Consider the following 20,763-nt stretch of genomic DNA (forward strand, 5'->3'; position numbering starts at 1 on the left):
CTTATCCTATGATTTGGGCATTATATACTGATTAAGTGGGTTGCGGTAGTCCTGGGGGTAAAGCGCTGGACTGCTGACCAGAAGGGCCTGGGGTCAATTTCCGGGCAAGGCACTCTGGGCACCTGCAGCTCCACCCTAGCTATGTGATTTTTCGGGTACCAGATTTTCCTGGGAAACCATAACCGGCACAGGGAAAGTAACTGGCCCCCGTACCCTGATGTGTGAATTTCACACGCCGTCGGGATTAGTACTGGGTGAACTCTACCATCACCTACCAAACCCACTTTCGGGTTGATTACTGTGTTTATGGTTTTATACTGATTAAATTGATCTTAAGAAATCTTATATCGACATTTACATGATATGGTGCAATCTACCACCAAGGTATGCAGTATGCATATCTGCAAGGTATGCAAAGAGCTGAGGTATTGTAATGCATGAGAAAAAGGTATCATCATCAGTATTTCAATCCTAAAATTGGTTAACTGATGACCTCCATTCTTCCCTATTTAGTATTAATTCCTTCATCCTCTGATAGGTTCCATGTTTTAGGTCCTTCTTAATTTGCCCCATGAGGCATATGTAATTACAAAAAACTTATGTTGAATCAGGCAATAAAAAATTGCATGTATAATATTCATGGACAAGGGACCATCACCAAAAAATGTACAAAGGACCATCTTAACTGTTATAAAATATATGAGGGTTATTTGTTAAGTTAGGTTCAATTTTCACAGGGAATCTTCTTTAAAAATCAGATTGGTCATGGTGAGAGTATTCAATGGGTTTCCACTGGCCTCAGATGAAGGCATCCAACGGTAATAATTTCTATTATGATTCCTTATTCCCTCAGGTTTCATTACGATTAGCATTAATGCTCTTCTTATTATACTTGTATGCCCTATATCTTCTACTAAATTTAATCTTTGAGACTTAAGTGCTTCCATTTCTAGTTTCTGTAACATTCCTGCTAAGCTAGTGTATTAATTTATTGTAACGACATCACTGATTTTTTAGTTTTCCTTTTCAATTTCTAATAGATTATTAATTAAAAATTTATTAATCACTTCTCCGATGAGTCTACAAAAATGTACCCTGTTCTAACTAATGTGAAGTCAAGGGTGCTAACCAAGAGGGACGAGGTGAGACGATCTCCCTCTATCTTTTTGGATTTCTAATGTATCTCAAATCAAATTACCGATTTAGTTTATTAAATCGGTATTTTTTACCAAACAAGAATATCATTCTTTTTAGGAGAAGAAAAATATTTCCGTGGGGAGTGAGGGAAGGTTATGAATGGCGAGGGACATCTCAAAAAATTCAAACATTATTTCCTCTACTTTTTTTTCATTCTGTTTTGGTATTTCTTTCAGTTTAGATAGAATGACTGATTGCCTAGATTGTACAATTAAACTATTTGGTCGTGACTTGAAAAGACGGAGTTTTAATTTGGATGCATTTAGAATCCCTTTGCATTTATGCAAAGAGTACACTTTATTGGAGTGCTACTTCACATGGAGGGTACAAAACAACTAATTAATATTGTCTGTCCACGTATGTGCCCCTCATGACTAAAAATTATACGTGTGCAATTCCCGTAATAACCACGCGCTCTTTTAAAATATAATTTTTATGGAAGTGTGCATAGCACGTTGCTGTGAAATCGATATTTCGCTGCTGAGTGTTTTAAAATGGATGAATTCATGGTGATTCTTGTAAAAGGATTAATTACCTTGAGTCAAAGTTGATTTCATTCCAAAACTTCCTTGTTTGCTAGTTAATGAGCGCTAAATCAGACACCAGATCTCCAATACAGTCCACCTATGGCAGCATTCACATGTGCTGTAAACCGGAGGGATTAAGGATGGCTCTGCTAAAAAATACGTCGCTAAAAATCGATACTAAATATTGTCCATGAATGAAGATGTGTTTCATGTTTCACCGTCACGTTTTTCATAATTAATACCTGACGACTTTCCGCTCGTGAATATTTTGAATTAGCATGTGAATCACGTCCCCTCGCCGAATGACATATCACGATGTTGGTTCGACGATGAATTCAAGCTCTTATTTGCAAAACTAAATCTTTCATTTCCATAAAACATTTTGTGAGATTCGGTGGGAACTAATAAATTTCTCATTATAAAAATTTTCGCCGCGGCATCTAGTGACTAGTTGGCGGCAATTCAAAATTGATTACAACTTGGATCGAAACATATTGAGGAATTAATTACATACAAATTCCTCTAACGTTTTCAAAGAGAAATAAATGGAGTCGTGATGTTCCAGAGAAAAATTTAATCTCATTAATGTAAGTAACCTCAATGGGGAAGAAATGTATTTATTCATCTAAATTCATCGATAGAACAGTATTTATAATTTTTGCTGAAATGATCGTTCCCTCAGGTTCTTTTTAAGCCTTACGCTGCTTTTCTTAGTCATTTGAAGGGCTAAATAATTTGGATTGCCATGTTTTCACGAAGAATTAGCGGCCATTAAAGCTCTAGTAATCTCTCAGAGAGAAATTGAAAACGTGACATTTAAGAAAAGATAAAGGATGTGAATGACAGAAGGTTTCTGCCGTGCATTTGTCCGGATGTACATATGTCTGGTATTTTAAATGAAGTAGGACTTAATTTGAAGAGAGGAGGCATTGGGAGAAGACAAGCATTGGAATTTTTGGATAACTTTGCATTTGAGTCTCCAAAACTTTCTATTTGGTCCTAAGCAATCAGTGTTATATAATTAGCAAGGTTAATCGTGAACTATGGAATAAGATTTGCTCATTATAAAAAATTAAGATTTTTAAACTTGGATTATATTAAAAAAGAAGAAACAATGAAATTTGGAGAGACCTTGGCATCAAACATCACTCCTGAATGGAGAAAGCAGTATATAAACTATGAGGTACTTTTTGATTATAATTATCTTTCATTTCATTTAATATGCAGTTAAGATTATTTTTTAACCGATGGAATTTTGGCTGCCTTTATGTAAGTGTGGTTGATTGAAGCCTGAATTAAGTATTTCATTATATGAGTGTTAGTCATCATTTTTCATAGATGATGCGAAGATGTCACATGACTTGAACCTACATTGACTAATGCTATTTAAAATATTATTTTTTTAAATTAAAGGAAATGAAAGCTTTTCTTTATGTAGCAGTGGAAGAAGCACCATCCTCTGAAGTTGTTGATGAAGAAGAAGTGACACGACATTTTAGAAATTTTGATGAAAAATTTTTCCAATACTGTGAAAATGAGCTTAAAAAAATTGATACCTTTTACTCAGGTAATTAATAAATTTTCTTTGGGATTGGTGTTTGTTTTTATCATATGTTTTAATTCTGTTGTGAACGAAATTATAGCATTCTTTATGGAGAGATTTGAAGAAAAACTTTTATTCTAAAGTAGTCTTGATCAAGATTCTAGTACAGTGATAATAACTGTCTCTACCACTCGCAGGATAGTGCAACCAGAAGAGGATGCACTGAAAAAAATCTGTTTTTTCTAAAATGAATGTTCCAAATTTTTATCTCAAGCATTCATTAATATTTGTGCATTGAGTTTCGGTGTGACTAAAAAATATTTATTCTGCCTTAATGAAATTTTCCTTTTTTTGGATTCCCCTCATCCACTTGATTTATAGGCCAGTGATGTGCAAATGCACCTCCTTGAAATATTCTCATGGCACCCATGATCGCAATTATTGAATTGGCAATCTACTCTTCACATGGCAGCTATCATTATAGATCATTGTTCGTATATATTTGTAATTTTCTGCTTCAATGATCAAACCGATTAGGATAAAATTACTGTTGGCATACATTCACAAAAAATCTAAAATTTTCCCAATGATTGCATGATAATATCGAAAGTCTTTGGTAATATCTAGATGTAACAAAAATAAGATTTTCCCTTTTAAAGTTATTAACTGCTATCTTTGGTTTATGCTAAAAGCTCCCTAAGAATAACCATTAAATTATTTTAATTCAGTATTATACAGTTAGGTCTTTGGATTCTTTCTAACTTATTTTATAGTTTATCCATAGAAAACTAAGAATAATACTATTAATGGGTGTGGTTTTGCAGATTATGAATTATATATATATATATATATATATATATATATATATATATATATATATATATATATATATATATATATATATATATATATATATATATAATTATTATTATTAGGGAATCTACTGGTTAAGGTAGGTTTTTGGATAGACACAGACAAACAGATGGACAAATAAACATTTTGGGACTCCTAACAAAACACAAAATCCAGTCTCCTACTCTAAATCAGGTCCCTCTTCATCTTTGAGTACTTTCTTCCTCCCTTCATCCCGTCCAACATCCCTATCCTGTTCCATCCCTTTCCTCACCTGCTTAACATTCTCCCCTCTATTACTTCTTCACAGTCTTCAATATCCCACTGCCGGTCAATACCCCCTTCATCCACTTTTCCTGCCTCCATAGGATTTCTCCCAACAAACCCCTCTCCTCGCCCACCATACCTAGTACTTCCACATTTGTTTTCCTTTCGGTCCATTCATCTCCACACCCACATTTTAAAAGCCTCCAATCTACTGCTATCATCCAGCTTCAGTGACCACGTTTCCGCGCCGTACATAGCCACGCTCCAAATCAAAGTTTCAGCAAGTCTTTTCTTCACAACCCTACTCAACATCTGTGTCATTAACTCCCTCCTCCTTGCTAAATCCTCTTCTCCTAGCGCAGTTCTTCTCCTTATGTCCCTACTGCTGTTTTGACCGCGTTGGTCCAAAACACTTCCGAAATACGTAAACTGTTCTACCTGCTCTAGTTTTTGCCCTCCTATTCTAATGCTTAGCTTCGCCTTTTTCTTTCTAGAAAATCGCATAAACTTTGTTTTATTAATATTGATTCTCATCCCATACCTGTCGCACTGAATTTCCAATTCACTAAGCAATGCTTGCAGCCCCTTGGCTGACTGACAAACTAAAGCTTGGTCATCACCCATTAGTTTTTTCCAATTCACTCTATCAAACACTTTTTCGAAATCTACAAAAGAGGCAAATACCTCCTGGTTGTATTCTACATTCCTCTCGATTATATATATATATATATATATATATATGTATATATATATATATATATATATATATATATATATATGTATATATATATATATATATATATATATATATATATATATATATATATATATATATATATATATATATATATATATATATATATATATATATATATATATATATATATATATATACACACACACACACACACACACATGATTTTTTTTAATGACTGACATGAAATTATGCACTTAATTAAATCAAAAAATGACAGAATTTCTTATCTTATTTAGCAGTAAAATAATCAAGTAACCTGCTCTCACATTGCTCTCTTACCACCTCAGGTATTGCAATAATGTTTTGGTAGGTAATATGCTGTTAAAGGAAGAGAATATATGAATGTCCTGGCATGCATAGAATATTTCCTGAAACCTTTTGTTTTGTATGCTCATGGCAGAAAAACTTGCTGAGTCAACGAGGAAAATGGCAACATTACAAAGCGAGCTTAAAAAAACTATTGAAGGCCCAACTGAATCAAGAATTACATCACTGATAAAAAAATCTTACCAAGAAGGAAAAGATGCAATAAAGAATCTTCAGGCATCTTCAAGCAAACTCCGGGAGCTGAAATTGGCCTTCAGTGAATTCTATCTCAGTTTGATACTTTTGCAAAACTACCAAAACCTGAACTGCACAGGATTTGAAAAGATAATGAAGAAACATGATAAGGTAACATTTCCATAATTTTATTTCCTGAAATCAAATTTTGATTTTCTCATGTCTTAACTCTTGATTTTGGGAACTTGGTCCTCATTTACCTTGTAACCAAAGGTAAATGAGTACTGCCTGGTTCTGAAAAGATCAAATCGGTCATGAATGACAGTGGAGTGTGAGATTAAAGACAACAAAAATTCTAGAGCACAATTATTGCATTTCCAAGTCACCTTATTTAAATAACACTTGGTGGTAATATAGGAGGTATTGCAGTCCTGTGGGTAGAGTGTTTAGTCACTGACTGGAGAATCTTGGGATCAAATTCCAGTTAATAACTAGAAGGAACCCATTATAAAATTTGAGTGGTTCAATTATTTGGGAAATAGAAAACTCATTGGTACCATATAGTGCCATAATAGAAGGAATTGACTCCCTATCATGGATCTGTGAATTTTACATGTCTTTTGTTCTAGTTTGTGGTGAGTTCTACCCGTAGCAGTAGTGCTTAATATGATTGTGATAGTATGAAATGACTTTACCCAAAGGAAAATTTAAAACTTTTAAGGGTTTTTTGTTTTATTTATCCATTGAGTATAATGGTCCTTAGGCCCCATTGTGTACAAGGGCAGTATGTAACTGCTTGTGGCTGGGAGAAGAATGATACTTGGATGGGAAAAAAGGGAAGGGAACTAAAAGAACAGAATGGGAAAAAGGGGAATATAGGAGGAAAGACAGAGCAAGAGAAAAACATAAAGTAGGGCCATTTTTACTAAGATTAAAATTTTGTATCATTGTATCCACAATGTAAGTAAGGGAGAGCTAATATCTGCCACACCTCTGACACCTGGAGTACTAATGGTGGGAACTACTCACTGGTTGGATCACATACTGTCATCTTAGAGGTTGCTTCTTCAAGCTAGAAGGCAAATTAAAAGCAATAATAATTTGCTTGATTGTGGCCTAGCTATACAAAATATAGTTATTTAATGTATCATTTATCTAAATGATAAAGGTGTCTGCTATAACATTTTATATGATGTTTATGATTGTTTTCAGAGGAAATTCAAATTAGTTTGCAGCTTTGAGAACATGCTCTTGTTATCTTTTCCGCATTTTAAAAAACTTTTAATTAAATCCATATTATAATTGTTTTCACCCTTCACATGCATTGGAGTACTCAGGATGACATGTTACATGCATAATTATTTTTACATTTAAGTTGCTGCATACCAATTCAGGACTATTTTGGAGGCAAGAGAATGTGTCCCCTGCTCATTTTCATGTTAACAAGGACTTAGATCGTCTTCTTCGTGAGACAGAAGAAACTGTTACTTGGAAGTTAGAGGGTGGCGATCGTACAAAGGCTATGAAAAGACTGAGAGTTCCACCTTTAGGTGAAAGACATTCACATTGGACTATTTTTAAAGTGGGATTATTTTCTGGATCCCTGATTATCCTATTTATAGCAGCTGTGTTGTCTGGTGAGCAATATATATCTCTATGCATTGTTAACATATTCCTACAAAATTCTTGAATCGAATCAGAATGAAATACCTCATTCGGATACCATCTTCCTAAATAATTCACAATACTATCATTGGATTAGAAATGGAAATAACTTAGCATCCATTGTGGCATATAAGAATTTACATGTGAGACTGTATACATGTTTAAGAAATTTTCACAGTGATTTAGCTTACAGAAGCATTTCCCTATGTGATTTTGGATTTCAAATAGTAAGCTAGCTTTGTTGAAATTCCATATAATTGAGTGGAATTAATTCCAAATTATTTGTGTCAGCTTTAAATGAATATATTAATAATTATTATATCATTGAAGATTTTCATTGTTACTCTTCAATTATATCCATGATAGTCACTCCCACTATCTCAAAAATAGTTATTTTTTTATAATACTTTGTAGGACATGCTTTCACAAAGATACTGTTGGTCACACATTGAAATTACTAGATTCACAATTTGATTATTAGAGGACCCAAAGATTATTACTTTTCATTAGAAATGACTCAATTTTTTTTATTCCACCTACAGCTATATTCCATCACGGGATTGATGACTGGCATGTGGCACTCAGAATGTATAGAGGACCACTTGTTCTGGTGGAATTTATCTTGCTCTTGGGAATTAATGTACATTTATGGCAGTCTGTTGGAGTCAATCATGTTCTTATATTTGAGTTGGATCCACGTAATCATCTATCAGCACAGCATCTACTTGAATTTGCATCGATCTTTGGTGTTGCTTGGACTCTAAGTGTTTTGGGATTTCTCTACTCCTCCTCACTTGGTGTGCCTGCATATGCTTTTCCATTAGGTTTAATGGTCATTGTTACGGCATTTTTACTGAATCCAATAAGGATATTTAGATATGAAGCACGCTTCTGGTTACTCAAAATTATGGTAAGTAAACTATTTTCAATTAATAATGTCAGTATTGACTTGCTATGAAATTTATGCATTATAATATGCATACATTATAGAAAACTACTATGGTCAGAAAGAGTATATATAAGTACTTAATTTTAATTTAATTCCAAGTTTATGAAAAGTATTAGAGCTAGGCATATGTTTTTTTTCACATATACAGACAAGAATGTTATGTGCCCCGATGTTTCATGTGAATTTTCCTGATTTTTGGCTTGCTGATCAAGTGAACAGCCTGTGGTTTGCTCTGCTTGATTTCCATTACTTTTTCTGTTTTTATGCCACAAATGACAATTGGAATTCTGCTGGAGGTTGTATTATATTCTTGAAAGAATTTATATGAAATAATTTATATAGTAAAGCTCATGATTTGAGTTAACAAAATGGTTATCCAAAGGAGTCAACTGATTGGGCCAATTAATCTATTTCAGATACTTCTCAGTGTTTTGAAGATGCTTATGTTGCTAGGTCTATTCTGGCAGCATTTCCTGCATGGCTTAGATTTGCTCAATGCTGTCGACGTTTTAGAGATACAAGAGATGCTTTTCCACATCTATTGAATGCTGCAAAATATAGCACTGTTTTCTTTGTCTTTGGATTTTTAGGTCTGCACAAGGCATATGAAGGTGAATTGTTTTATATTACATTTAAACTGGTATAGTCATTATGTGGATACTTTTACACTAGTTTCACACCCCTGCTATTGCAGGCAATTTACTGAATTCCTTAGCACATCATCAAACACTAAATTTCCCATGTTTGAGTCCTGGTTCCTAAATTTCCATTAAAGTGTTGTAAAAATTCAATTCCAGATAGTTTGCATCTTCAGCGGTTTCAGTTTAGAATCTATTACATAACTAGTTTGATGCTTGTCTTACTAATGTCATCAATGCAAATGCTCATATATTTTTTTCACTAACACTTTCAATGTATAATGGCTTTGGCAGAAATAACAATGAATTTCTTTTTAAATCAAAATCATTTTTAACTCATTTATTCCTAGTTATTTCATTGAAATTAAATGATTGGTTGACCACAAAACCCTATTCCTTACAATGCAATGATAATTTTCTTGTGTACATGTAACCCTTTTTTCCTACATCCTTCTTTATTTTACCTAATGACTTGGCCATGAGTCTACCTCATAGGACCTCAACTTATATTTTAACTCTTAATATGCTCCTGAAAAAACTATGCTTCAAGGTGTCCACTCACCATTTCATTATTCTTTTCTATGTGAATCTCTACGTGACCCTTTCCTCTTTTTCTGACTTATTACCATTGCCCCTTCTGTACTTGATACCATCAAGATTTTTCTATTCTATACTGTGTTGCTTCCAAAATACCAGTTTGAAATAGTCCACTTGTCTAATTTATTTCCTTTTAATTCAACATCTACTTTTATCTTCTCTTTCCCACATACTAAAATTTTACAATTGTTTTTTATATTATGCCTTTGGAGAGTTTGAGTCATGCACTTGAGGATGCATGAAATAGAAAGTATAATTCTCTTATATAACTATCATGTCACTTGTGGATTGGATCAGTTCATTTTAGGAAGCATTTTAATTTTTTTAATTCCTTTGATGCTCATTCTGATGGATGATGAATCCTAGGGACTGAGCCCACTTGGTGGGTTTTGTGCCCAGCAGAGGGGGAGGCAATGTCTCTGTTGCTATCATCTCGTGAAATACTTGAATAGCTGAGTCAACAGTATGATAAAGGAAAATGTAGAAATGTTATACAGCACTTTTAAGAGATAACACTGGTTGGAATAGGAAACTGAATTGTTAGGATGCTAATGGGACATATGGGAAATGTTCAGAGAAACAGGGAGAGGTCAGTTGGATTAGATTATGGATAGACATAGATATTAGGAGCAGTGCCACCAATTCATACAGCTTCCCAAACAAATATACAACTTAATATTATTATTTAGTAGTGATTCAATTTAATGCAAAAACATTAGAAGGGCTGCAAAGTAAACAAAAGGAGCAGTAAAACTGAAGAAAATATAGAAGCTATGGATCATAGGTAGTATTATAAGGAGAATGGAAGAGAGGATAAAATGGAGGAATATGAACATGGAATAAGGTAAGATGTCTAGAACACTAAATAATAAAATTTGTCCAGAAACCAATATAGTCAAGGATCAGGATAGTGTGGTGACTAACATACTGGCTTTGTACCCTGAGGGCCCAGGTTTGAATACTCTAGATGGTAGATATTTGTCAATGATATTCCGATCCCTACTTGAGTTGCTTTGTGGAGAGCACTTTGAGTGAGTGCACAGTCTGTTGAATGGTATATTAAGCTGCGAACCCCTTGGCGCCTTTTGTTGAGTGTAGGCTAATGCCAATGCTGGGTTTCTCTCCACCCTTCCTCCTTTTCCATCCATCCCTAATGGGGCAAATGACCTCAGCTGTCGGTCGCCTCACCTAAAACTAATGCTACCAATAAGACAGTGAAAAAAGTAGTGCAAAGATGCAGAAAAGATCTCAGAGACAGGGAAATGTTGGAAAGAAGGCAAGGGTGTTGTCAAAAGTTAACACAGGAAAAACTACCAACCATATGAAATTAGAAAAAAAAGTTATTAATGAAAGTGGAACAGGTTCAGGGAAGGTGAAAAGAGTATGTGGAAGCCCTCAATATGGAGGTCCAATGTTCAGTGTTCCTCACATTTCTTGACTACCTTTCTTTCTCATTGAAATTATGATGTTCTTCTCAGATATATCTGGTAGTTTTCCATCATCATAACTGCCTTTCATTAATATGGACGACGGAATTACCTTGAATTCAATTTAATTTCATCTCAAAACTACTTGATGTCTTTCAGATCTGATCATCTTTTTTTCCTCCTACTCTTTGATTATTGAGCCAAATTCACATCCTAGAATATAATGGCACAAAATGCTATCTTTATCAAACTTTCTCTCTGTGGTATAGGCAAAAAGGTGTAGCAAGGGTGGGTAGTCCATTCTAAGTCCAACTCAATGTATGTAGGATAGAACTGATGACTTTTGATATTAATTTAAAGGGGTGATTTGATACCTTGATCTATCTAGTCAGAGTGTTGAGAATTACTACAATGCCTCTTTAATGTTACTGTTTTATACAAAATATGAAGACTTGAGGTGGTAAAATTTAAGAATCAGAAACGGCCATCATAAATTCTTTACCCTGAATCTCTCCTGTGAAGAAATGTAAATCTTAACCAAGAAAATAGAAGAACATTTTATTTGCTGAAATTTTGTTCAGTTCTGTAAGAGTGAATATTCAATATTTCCATGTTTTATGGGATACTTAATACCAGTTTTCCCTCCCCCTCCAACCTTATCACCCTGGTGATGCCATTACATTCTCTTATATTTTATTAAATAGTTTTCCAGTGGCTTTGGCTCTTGAAATAGTTATTCAAGAAATTATACCTTTCATTTCCTGTCTTCATCTTTCATTAATACATATATTTCTGCTATTTCTACATTTAGTTTAACTTTCTCTGAATGACTCTCCAGTAGCATGCACTCGGTTCTGTGTTTTCTTTCTTCATGTTTTTACTGATTTATTCGCCACAGCTTTCAGTCCACTATCCCTTTGCCTTCATAGACTCTTGAATCCATTGGTCTTAACTTCTTGCAGAGGAATTTCTCATCTTGGTTCCCTGGATTCCTATATTTACCTTGTTTTCTTTAAAGTTTTCCTATGAGCACTATTATTGATGGCTAAATGATGGCAGCTAACTTATAAGTTGACTTTATGCTGTTTCTGTAATTTTATTCTTCAGATATTTCTATCTTTCTTCATAATGCTGCCATATCCTAAATTTTGTTTTACTCATTTGCTTTGCTTGTCCAAAGTTTTGTATGCAATTTTTCTTCTTGATATTTTTCTTTGATCCAATATTTTAAGATTAAAAATATTATTAGATATTTTCTGACTTTTGCATGAATAAATACATACACTATTGTGGACTTTTATAAACAGCAACCATTCCGTCATGATTGCAACCTGGTATTGATGGATACAAATGTATTAATTTGTTGTGAATGGGTCATTGCAATAGTGATGTCACAATCTCTAAATATTACTGTTTCAATCACATCATTTGAGTGACTTTCCATTATGTTGCTTCTGCATTTCATCTTTGATATAATCTTAGTTCTTTTAGTGTGCGACATTTGTTTGCAGCTATTTTTACATCTTGCTCAATATATTGTCTATATTTATCAAATTCCACATCCCGCCATATCAGTATACTGCTTCTTTTAGATTCTCTTAAATTTCTAGGTGCATTTTTGCAAAGTGATACAAATTTTTCCAATGAATCTTTAACGCAATTGTATTTTTATTTGTCACATTCATGTTAAAAAATTACTGTAGTTTTAATAGGGAGATATAAGGAATTACATAGTTTATAAGTGAAATATTTCATCTGTTGATAGTTCATGATGTTCATTCATATATTCAAGAAATGGTAGTTACAGGTGGATGACTAACACTGATTTGTGCTTCACAACTCGCATTACCATCTTAGAAGTTTATTATATTAATAATCAATTATTGCCAATTGCATTATCTATGTCATGCAGATATTTGCATATTTCATGAGATCAATCAATTGTCAAAAATGAAATAACAATTGGTTTTGCAGTATCTTTAAGAACTGGTCTTTTATGTTTAGAGTTATTGAAAAAATGTACTCTATAGCACATATATTATCTTTAAATAATAGATCAGTACCAGTCCCACCTGGAAAACCCCTACTTTCATCTATGGGTATTGTCCTCCATTGTTAGTTCCATAGCAACATATCTATGGGATGTTAAATTGGATTGGGGATTTTTTGACAAGAATGCTGGAGAAAATTTATTCTTGCGTGAAGAAATAATCTATTCCTCTAAGGTAAGTGTGAAGACTCATATTTTCTGGGTAAATGGAAGTAATTAAAAGGGAAAGTCACTCCATGTTCTAGATGACTGTTTTAATTTTGAAAATTCAATGCAATACCAGAAGGTTAGCAATGTGAATGTTATTTGAAGAACAAATGTAGGTGCTGGATCACTTCTAGAAACCCTCTATTTTGACTGTTTCTTTGTCTCTGGAGTAAGGAGTGTCTAGGGTTATGTATTAATGCAGAAATTTGTCAAGATTGTGATGGCAAAGTACCAAACCAACCTCAAAGTTGACCACATGATTGAGTTTATTCTTCACAGAGAGTAAATGCGGCACCCATCTTTCTGAGATCTTTTTCACGCCCAAGTTTATGTGTTAAATGGAAAACGCTGTGCCTTGTGATATGCCTGTGGTCTCCAATAGTTTGCAAACTTTGATTCGTCTGTCAATCAAAACCATAGCATGGATTTTGTCAACCATTTTGAAGAAAGTCATTTCCACTAGACGTCCCATATGATTTTCATCATCTGTGGATGTGCAATCACTTTTAAACTCATTTACCAAATTGTAAACAGTTGCAAACTCAGGAGCAGATGTGTCATGAACTTTATCCAACTTGGCTATGATATCTTTTGGTATTAAGCCTTTCATTTAGAGGTTTTTAATCATGGTATGCAGCTAATTTTTTTGTGATTTTTCTATATAAACAAAAGATTGTTGTATCAAACGTTTTTGAGAATGAAACCGCATGGTGGACATATCTGAACCTTTAACAGCCATCTAGTGAGAGATGAAGTTTACTAAAAGCAAACCTTTTCCAATACTATGACTGCCATCTCTTGAATTTTCTAGGGAATTATTTAACAACCTATGTATGCTAAACATTTCTGAAAAAAAAGGAATATCATGTAAGATGAACTGCACATGCTCATACATCTCATTTTTAAGTTGTTTAGGATAAAAAAATTTAAATACATCAATTTCCTCCTCCTCCTCCAGAAGGTGGAGAGAAAGGAAAACAAATGGGGAAGTGTAAGGTATGGTGTAGGAGGAGAGGAGATTAATGCTCACATGGAGATATCATGAGTAGACAGGAAAAATGGATGCAAAACATTTTAGTTGGCAGTGGAATATTGAAGAGTGTAACAGAGGGAATGAAGAAGGAGCCGGAATAGGATAGGGATGTTGGACGGAATGAAGGTAGGAAGGAAGTATACCGAGATGAAGAGGGTCTTATTGTAGAGGAGGATATTGAGCTGTGTTTTTTTTATGTGACAAAAGAGAACTATTTCCCTGTTGTGTCCATCCAAAACTTACATTAACCTGTAGATTACCTATAGTAATAATATCACTGTTCATAAAAACAAAATCAATGGTAATATTTGTTGACCAAAATTTTTAAAGGATAAAGGAACCCCATAACTTGGATCAACTCCTGTGAGCATTCATAGTAAGACACACACCGATGGCTATGGTTATTTATGAGAAAATGAATTCCTCACAGGGAGGCCATTAGGTCTGAATCATACTACTTTATACTAATTCCAAACAGGAGTATTGTTTGGGGATCACATTAAAATATAACTTTGCCAATTCAGAAAAAGTCACTAATGGGGAAAATAATCCCAAGCCAAGATGCTTAACATACTCATAATGATTTTGTCAAAGTGATTTGTGAGCATATGAAGGCACACTATTGACCAAACTTATAATAATAATAATAATACATTTATTTGTCCGGAGATTTGTTGCATATTCATACATACACAAATATAGGACACGTCAAATATAATTTTCACAATTTCACAATAGAAGAGATACAATATATAATATATATATATATATATGCATACCAATACAATAGTATAATTACATATCAATTGTTTAAGCCGGAATTGACGCATTGCGACAATTCAAGGTATTCATTTACAGAATAGAACATATTATTTTTTAAAAGGTTAAACAGCTTTTTCTTGAAAAAAGGTACTTTTGTTTCATATTTGATTTCATGGGGAAGTTTATTGAATAACCTTAAGCCCATTGCTTTGGGCCCATGGGCAGTATTGTGTGTCCTGACAAATGGTTGGTGCAGGTCATTGCAGGTCCTTGTGTATTGACTATGGTAATTGTGGTTGGACTTGTAATGGGAAATATTACCCTTTGCATGTAAGATGACATTAAATATATATATGCAAGGTACTGGAAATAAACCAAGACTTTTGAAGAGAGGTTTACATGGTTCATCGCAAGGAGCATTGCTCATAATACGTATAATCCTCTTTTGGATTTTGAAGATTATGCCCACATGGGGAGAGGAACCCCAGAAGAGGATACTGAAAGTAACACGAGAATAAAATTCACCATAGTAAATGGATAGAAGGACCTCTAAATTTACAGAATACCTAATATTTCTAATAAGGAAGCATAGGGAGCTTAACTTGCTGCGTAATTTGAAAATATGTTCCTCCCAAGACATGTTTTTCTGCAGGATTACTCCCAGGAATTGGGTACTGGAATTTTGGGGAATGCTCACACCTTCTACATCTACTGAGATTGCAGATGAAACTTTCTTTTTATTAGTAAAATAAATCAGGCTGGACTTATTTATATTGAGTTTTAGAAAGTTATGAAGACACCATTCATTGAAAATCTGAGCTACTTCGGCTGCTCTTTCTGTCAAGCTGTCTACTGAGGAGGCTGATACAATGATATTTGTATCATCAGCATGCAGTATTGGGTCTATCCCCTTAATGAGCTTAAGATTGTCTGGGAGATCATTGATATAGATTAAAAATAAAATAGGACCAAGTACAGAACCCTGGGGAACACCCAGTGTTACTTCTCTACCAGGGGAAACAAATTTGGAGCCATTTCTTGAGAGCTCAACATACTGATGCCGTTCACTTAGATAAGATTCAATCCATTTGTAGGGCGTGCCTCTTATACCATAGCATTTCAGTTTATATAGGAGTAACTGATGATTGACGAAGTCAAAAGCTTTACTGAAATCGAAAAATAATCCCAAAGTTTCAGTTCTATTATCCAATCCTGAAAGTATTTGATTCACCATGTGATATGTGGCTGTTGTAGTGGACCTTGTTTTCCTAAATCCATGTTGAGATGTGGATAATAGCTTATATGTCTCAAGATATGATACAAGACGTTGATAAAAAACTATTTCAAATATTTTCCCCAGCTGGTTCAACAGGGATATTGGTCTATAAGAATTCATTGCCATTTTGCAACCTTTCCCTTTGTATATTGGCACAATTTTTGCTGATTTAAGAGGGCTCGGGAAAATTCCAGTTTTTAGGGATTCATTAATTAAGAACAGCAGCTGATCCTTAATAGCATTAAACGACCTTTTTATGACTATCCCTGGGATGTCATCTAATCCAGGACTAAATTTGTTAGGTAATTTATTGATTACGTTGGTCAGTTCCATGGCTGAACATGGGAATATATATAATGAATGGCATGAGTTAGGAATTTGAGAATAATTAGCTGAATTGACTAAAACTGTGAGATTTTGATGGGATAGATAGAAATCATTCAGGATGGAGGCCATTTTAGAGTAATCTGATATAGTATTACCAGCGGAGTCCTACAGTTGAAGATCTTGTACATGATGTGGACCCTTGGATTCGTTAATAATTTTCCAAATCTCTCTAGCTTTATTGTCTGCATTGGTAAGTCTATGGTTGTTGAAAGATTTTTTGGCATGCTGTAAGGTTTGGCGATAACTTTTCTTGAGTACTGAGTATTCTTGGCGATCTGCTGGATTTGATTTACTTTTGTAATACACTGCGGCATCTTTCATTTTCTTTGAAAGCCAGCGAATTTCATCAGAGACCCACTGACTTTTGTAGTTAACAGAAGAGCTTTTGTTTTTTGTATGCTTCAGGACACGGGGAAAGCAGATTTCAAAGTAATGTAGATAGGTGGAATAGAAATATTCAAAGCTAAGGTCAAAGGACTTCAAGGAAAACAAATCGGACCAGTCATGGGAATTTAATAAGTCACAAAAGGCGATCATATTCTGATCAGAGAAATACCTTTTGTGGTATTTTTTACTGTCTTTGGATGTAGACACAGCAATTGTGGAAAGAAGTGGGTAGTGATCAGATAGGTGGGCATTAATGGTATTTGTTTGTACTAGATCAAGGTCGATGTTAGTTAGTACATTATCTAAAACTGTTTGCGAACTAGCACTCACTCTAGTAGGTTCACTGTTGGTAGCATTGATGTTGAATGACGTCGGTAAATCCATGAATTCCTTTTTAGCTTTAGAATCGGCCATAAAATTACAATTAAAGTCACCTGTAATTATTATGCAAGGTTCGTGGATTAACCTATGGATTATTTCCAAGAGTTTCGTCAGTTTGGTCAGGAAAACGCAAAAGTCACTCTTCGGCGAACGATAAATAGACAGCACATAAAAAACAGTAGTATCCATTTTGAAGCAGGCAACACAGCATTCAAATAATTGATCTTCATTGAGAAATTCGTATGGGTAACCAATGGGAATACGGGAAAAACATTCAGACAGTAGGATTAAAACACCACCATTTTTGTGAACAGTCCGGCAAAAGGCACTAGCGATGACATACCCAGGCACACGAAGAGAGTCAAGTTCAATCGCATTTAACCAATGTTCGTTGACACAGATCACATGGGATTGGTACTCGTTTACTAGAACCTCGAGGTCCAGTAATTTATTATGTATGCACTGAATGTTTATGTGCAACAGCTGGAATTATGGAATGCAATCCAATGAATGAATGCATTGTGGAATGATGAGAACCCACTTGTATGCTACTAAACTAATGACCTGTGATTTTTTGCATGGGAAAATGATTTCCATTGCAGAGCACACCCTTGTGCTGATTTAAGAGCCTCCTTACAGGGATTCACTTAAGTAAGTGAATTATTAAAGTAATTATTTGTTTTTTCAGAGTTATTATTACTTTGCCATTGTAGAGGATCTAATAATGAGATTCAATTGGGCAATAATATATGGCTGTGTTCAGAGTGGATTGACAACAAATGATACAATAGTCAGCATCATCTCACCTTTAGAAGTAGGGAGGTTGGTAAATATTTACATTAGAATATTTGAAAATTTTTAAATTTCCAATTATTTCTAAAAAAAACAAATTGCAACACCATGTGAACATTGATTTTTATTATCTTTATTTTCTGTGGAAATGCTTATGTTGCATACTTTGAAAAAAATTAGGGAAAATTTTAATCTTTTCTAAAATATGATTACAGGCGATTTATTTGGAATTTGTTTCGACTTGAAAATGAGCACCTTAATAACTGTGGTCAGTTCCGTGCAGTGAGAGATATTTCAGTTGCCCCTATCACATCATCTGATGAAAGGCTAATGATAAAGATGATGGATGAAGAAGATGGTGTAGTGGAATGCCGGAAAAGAAAGAACTTTAAGAAAAAAGAAGACAAATCTACTAGTATAACTATTGAGAAAGGTAACCATATTCAATGGAGCAAGAGTTTGATATTTCTTATGATAACTAACAACATAACAACACTATCAATTTTAGTTAAGATACAATAACACGCACATCTAAATTTATACAAATAATATTAATAATCAATTATATATCTAATACTACTTTTACTGTTTGTTATAACCAATTATTCACTGTAGACATTTAAAAATATTATCTTTTGTAGCTAAAGAGTTCTGTAACTGAAGTTAGACCTTTTGCATTATCAATAAATTTATTTCTTGCTTGTAGGCATAACGTTAAATGGAAAGAAGTATATATAGATGGATGCTTTTCCAGAGGAACTAGGAAACTATTTTTTTAACCAATTGCTATAATTTTATGTGCAATGCATATACTTATGGCTACATAAGTATTATAATAATTTCTTGGGTAATTAGATATTGAAGTTTGACTCCGTTTTATTAATTGGATGCGAATAATATGACGATTGTTGATAAAACTTTTATGGTATGGGGGGGGGGGGGTAAATATACTAATAAATATTGAAAAATTAAAATGAATAAATTGTGTCAAAATCTCTAGCCCACTTAAAATGTTATATCCTATTCAAAACAAAAAGTAATACCAGTAAATAGTGATGGACACATTTTTTCCTCTGATATAACACCATTTTTTGGTAATGCATCAAAGATAGAGTGAAAATTTTAGTGAAAGCTTTTATATGTCCATTGCTCAACTTTCATTTATATGCCACATTTATCACATGTTACTGTCAGTAGATCCTTTTATTCTTTTGCTGTTTTGGGAGAAAAATCTACTTGATATCCATGTAAATGAAGAGATAATCAATACTGCCAAGTGGAGGAGAAGGCAAATGAGCATGGGGTAAAGTATCTAGCAAAAACGTGGAAGGGAATTTTTATTTTTATTACTCTTTTTCACAATTAATGCATATAAAAAAATGAGTTAAGACGATTGTCTGAAGATCTTCAGTTAATCTTCGTATCCAATTTCTATACCCTACCTTCTTTTCGCAAAGTTTTATTCCTGAATATTTTGATGAATAAAAATATCTATTTAATTAAATTAGAATCGCAAAAGCTATATCATGCATAGAGTACTTAGCCTGTATGTTACAATATGACAATATAATATAACAAAAAAGGAAAAGACTTCTAAAAAATTTCCATTATATCAATAAGTTAGTTTCCCCAAATATTATTTTAATATGAATTCAACAGTTTTGATTTTTCCTAAAATATTAAAAATTAATGAATGAAAGAAATAATTTGTGGTTTTATAACCCAAGCCCAATTTATTCCTAAAGACTAACTCAATTAACAAAATATAATTACAATGTGTCAACATTTTTCTTGCAGGTAAACAAATTCTTCCCAAAAAACTAATGGAGAACAACAGGGAGGCTCAAAAGTTATGATATGGATTCATGAAACACCTACTGTTCATTTTATAACAGTTACAAATATAATCATAACTTTATTGAGGTTTTTTAAGGAGAGGATAAGGAGTAAGTATCAGCTATGGGATTACTAAGAGATATATTTTGATTTTAACATGGGAAAATGTAATAGTGTGAGTGTGAAAATTGGTGATTTTTATAGCTCTTATAACAATAATCTTATCATAAAATGCATAATTTTTATTGAATTTGGATGTTTATTTATATAGCAGTATTATTGTTTAAAGTTCTACTCCCAATAAGAGAAATTTTAGAATGCTACGAGAGTATAGAATGAACTTTTTGGCTAAAGCCTAAATTGTTAAGTTTCAAGACTAGGATTGTCAAGAACTTTGTTTAGCTGACTGCAGTATATAATGTGCATGGATAATGTCCGATAATTCAGAGTAAAATGTAAATGATATATAACATGTTAAGTTTTGAAAAAGTTTAGATCTAAAAGCTTGTTCTAAAGTTTAATATTCATTTGCCAAAATTGTGTTTAAATTGTCTAAATTCTGTATGGTTTTGATGACATACACTGAATAATAAATAAAATAAACCTAGTAAAAATTGTTTTTTTGAATATTTCCTCTCTGCATGTTATTGAAATGGTTTATTGGAGGAATAACATTAATTTCTATTCATTATAAATAATTGCTACAAAATGCTATGCAGTTGATATTTTTTG

At 33.4% G+C, this 20,763-nt stretch overlaps 1 protein-coding gene across 1 annotated transcript in view; it reads left to right on the forward strand.

Moving 5' to 3' along the window:
• The first annotated feature begins 2,838 nt into the window (after nt 1–2,838).
• LOC139690028 (solute carrier family 53 member 1-like) overlaps nt 2,839–20,763 on the forward strand; it is a 37,772-nt gene continuing 19,847 nt past the window's right edge. Inside the window, exons 1-10 of the mRNA XM_071587210.1 lie at nt 2,839–2,907; nt 3,138–3,291; nt 5,544–5,815; nt 7,020–7,281; nt 7,852–8,219; nt 8,407–8,554; nt 8,675–8,869; nt 12,976–13,145; nt 18,092–18,225; nt 18,411–18,628. Coding sequence (XP_071443311.1) covers nt 2,839–2,907; nt 3,138–3,291; nt 5,544–5,815; nt 7,020–7,281; nt 7,852–8,219; nt 8,407–8,554; nt 8,675–8,869; nt 12,976–13,145; nt 18,092–18,225; nt 18,411–18,628 — 1,990 coding nt within the window. The remainder of the gene's footprint in view (nt 2,908–3,137; nt 3,292–5,543; nt 5,816–7,019; nt 7,282–7,851; nt 8,220–8,406; nt 8,555–8,674; nt 8,870–12,975; nt 13,146–18,091; nt 18,226–18,410; nt 18,629–20,763) is intronic.

The sequence above is a fragment of the Hetaerina americana genome, unplaced genomic scaffold, assembly GCF_022747635.1.
Source record: "Hetaerina americana unplaced genomic scaffold, ioHetAmer1.1.p SCAF_3, whole genome shotgun sequence".
NCBI lineage: Eukaryota > Metazoa > Arthropoda > Insecta > Odonata > Calopterygidae > Hetaerina > Hetaerina americana.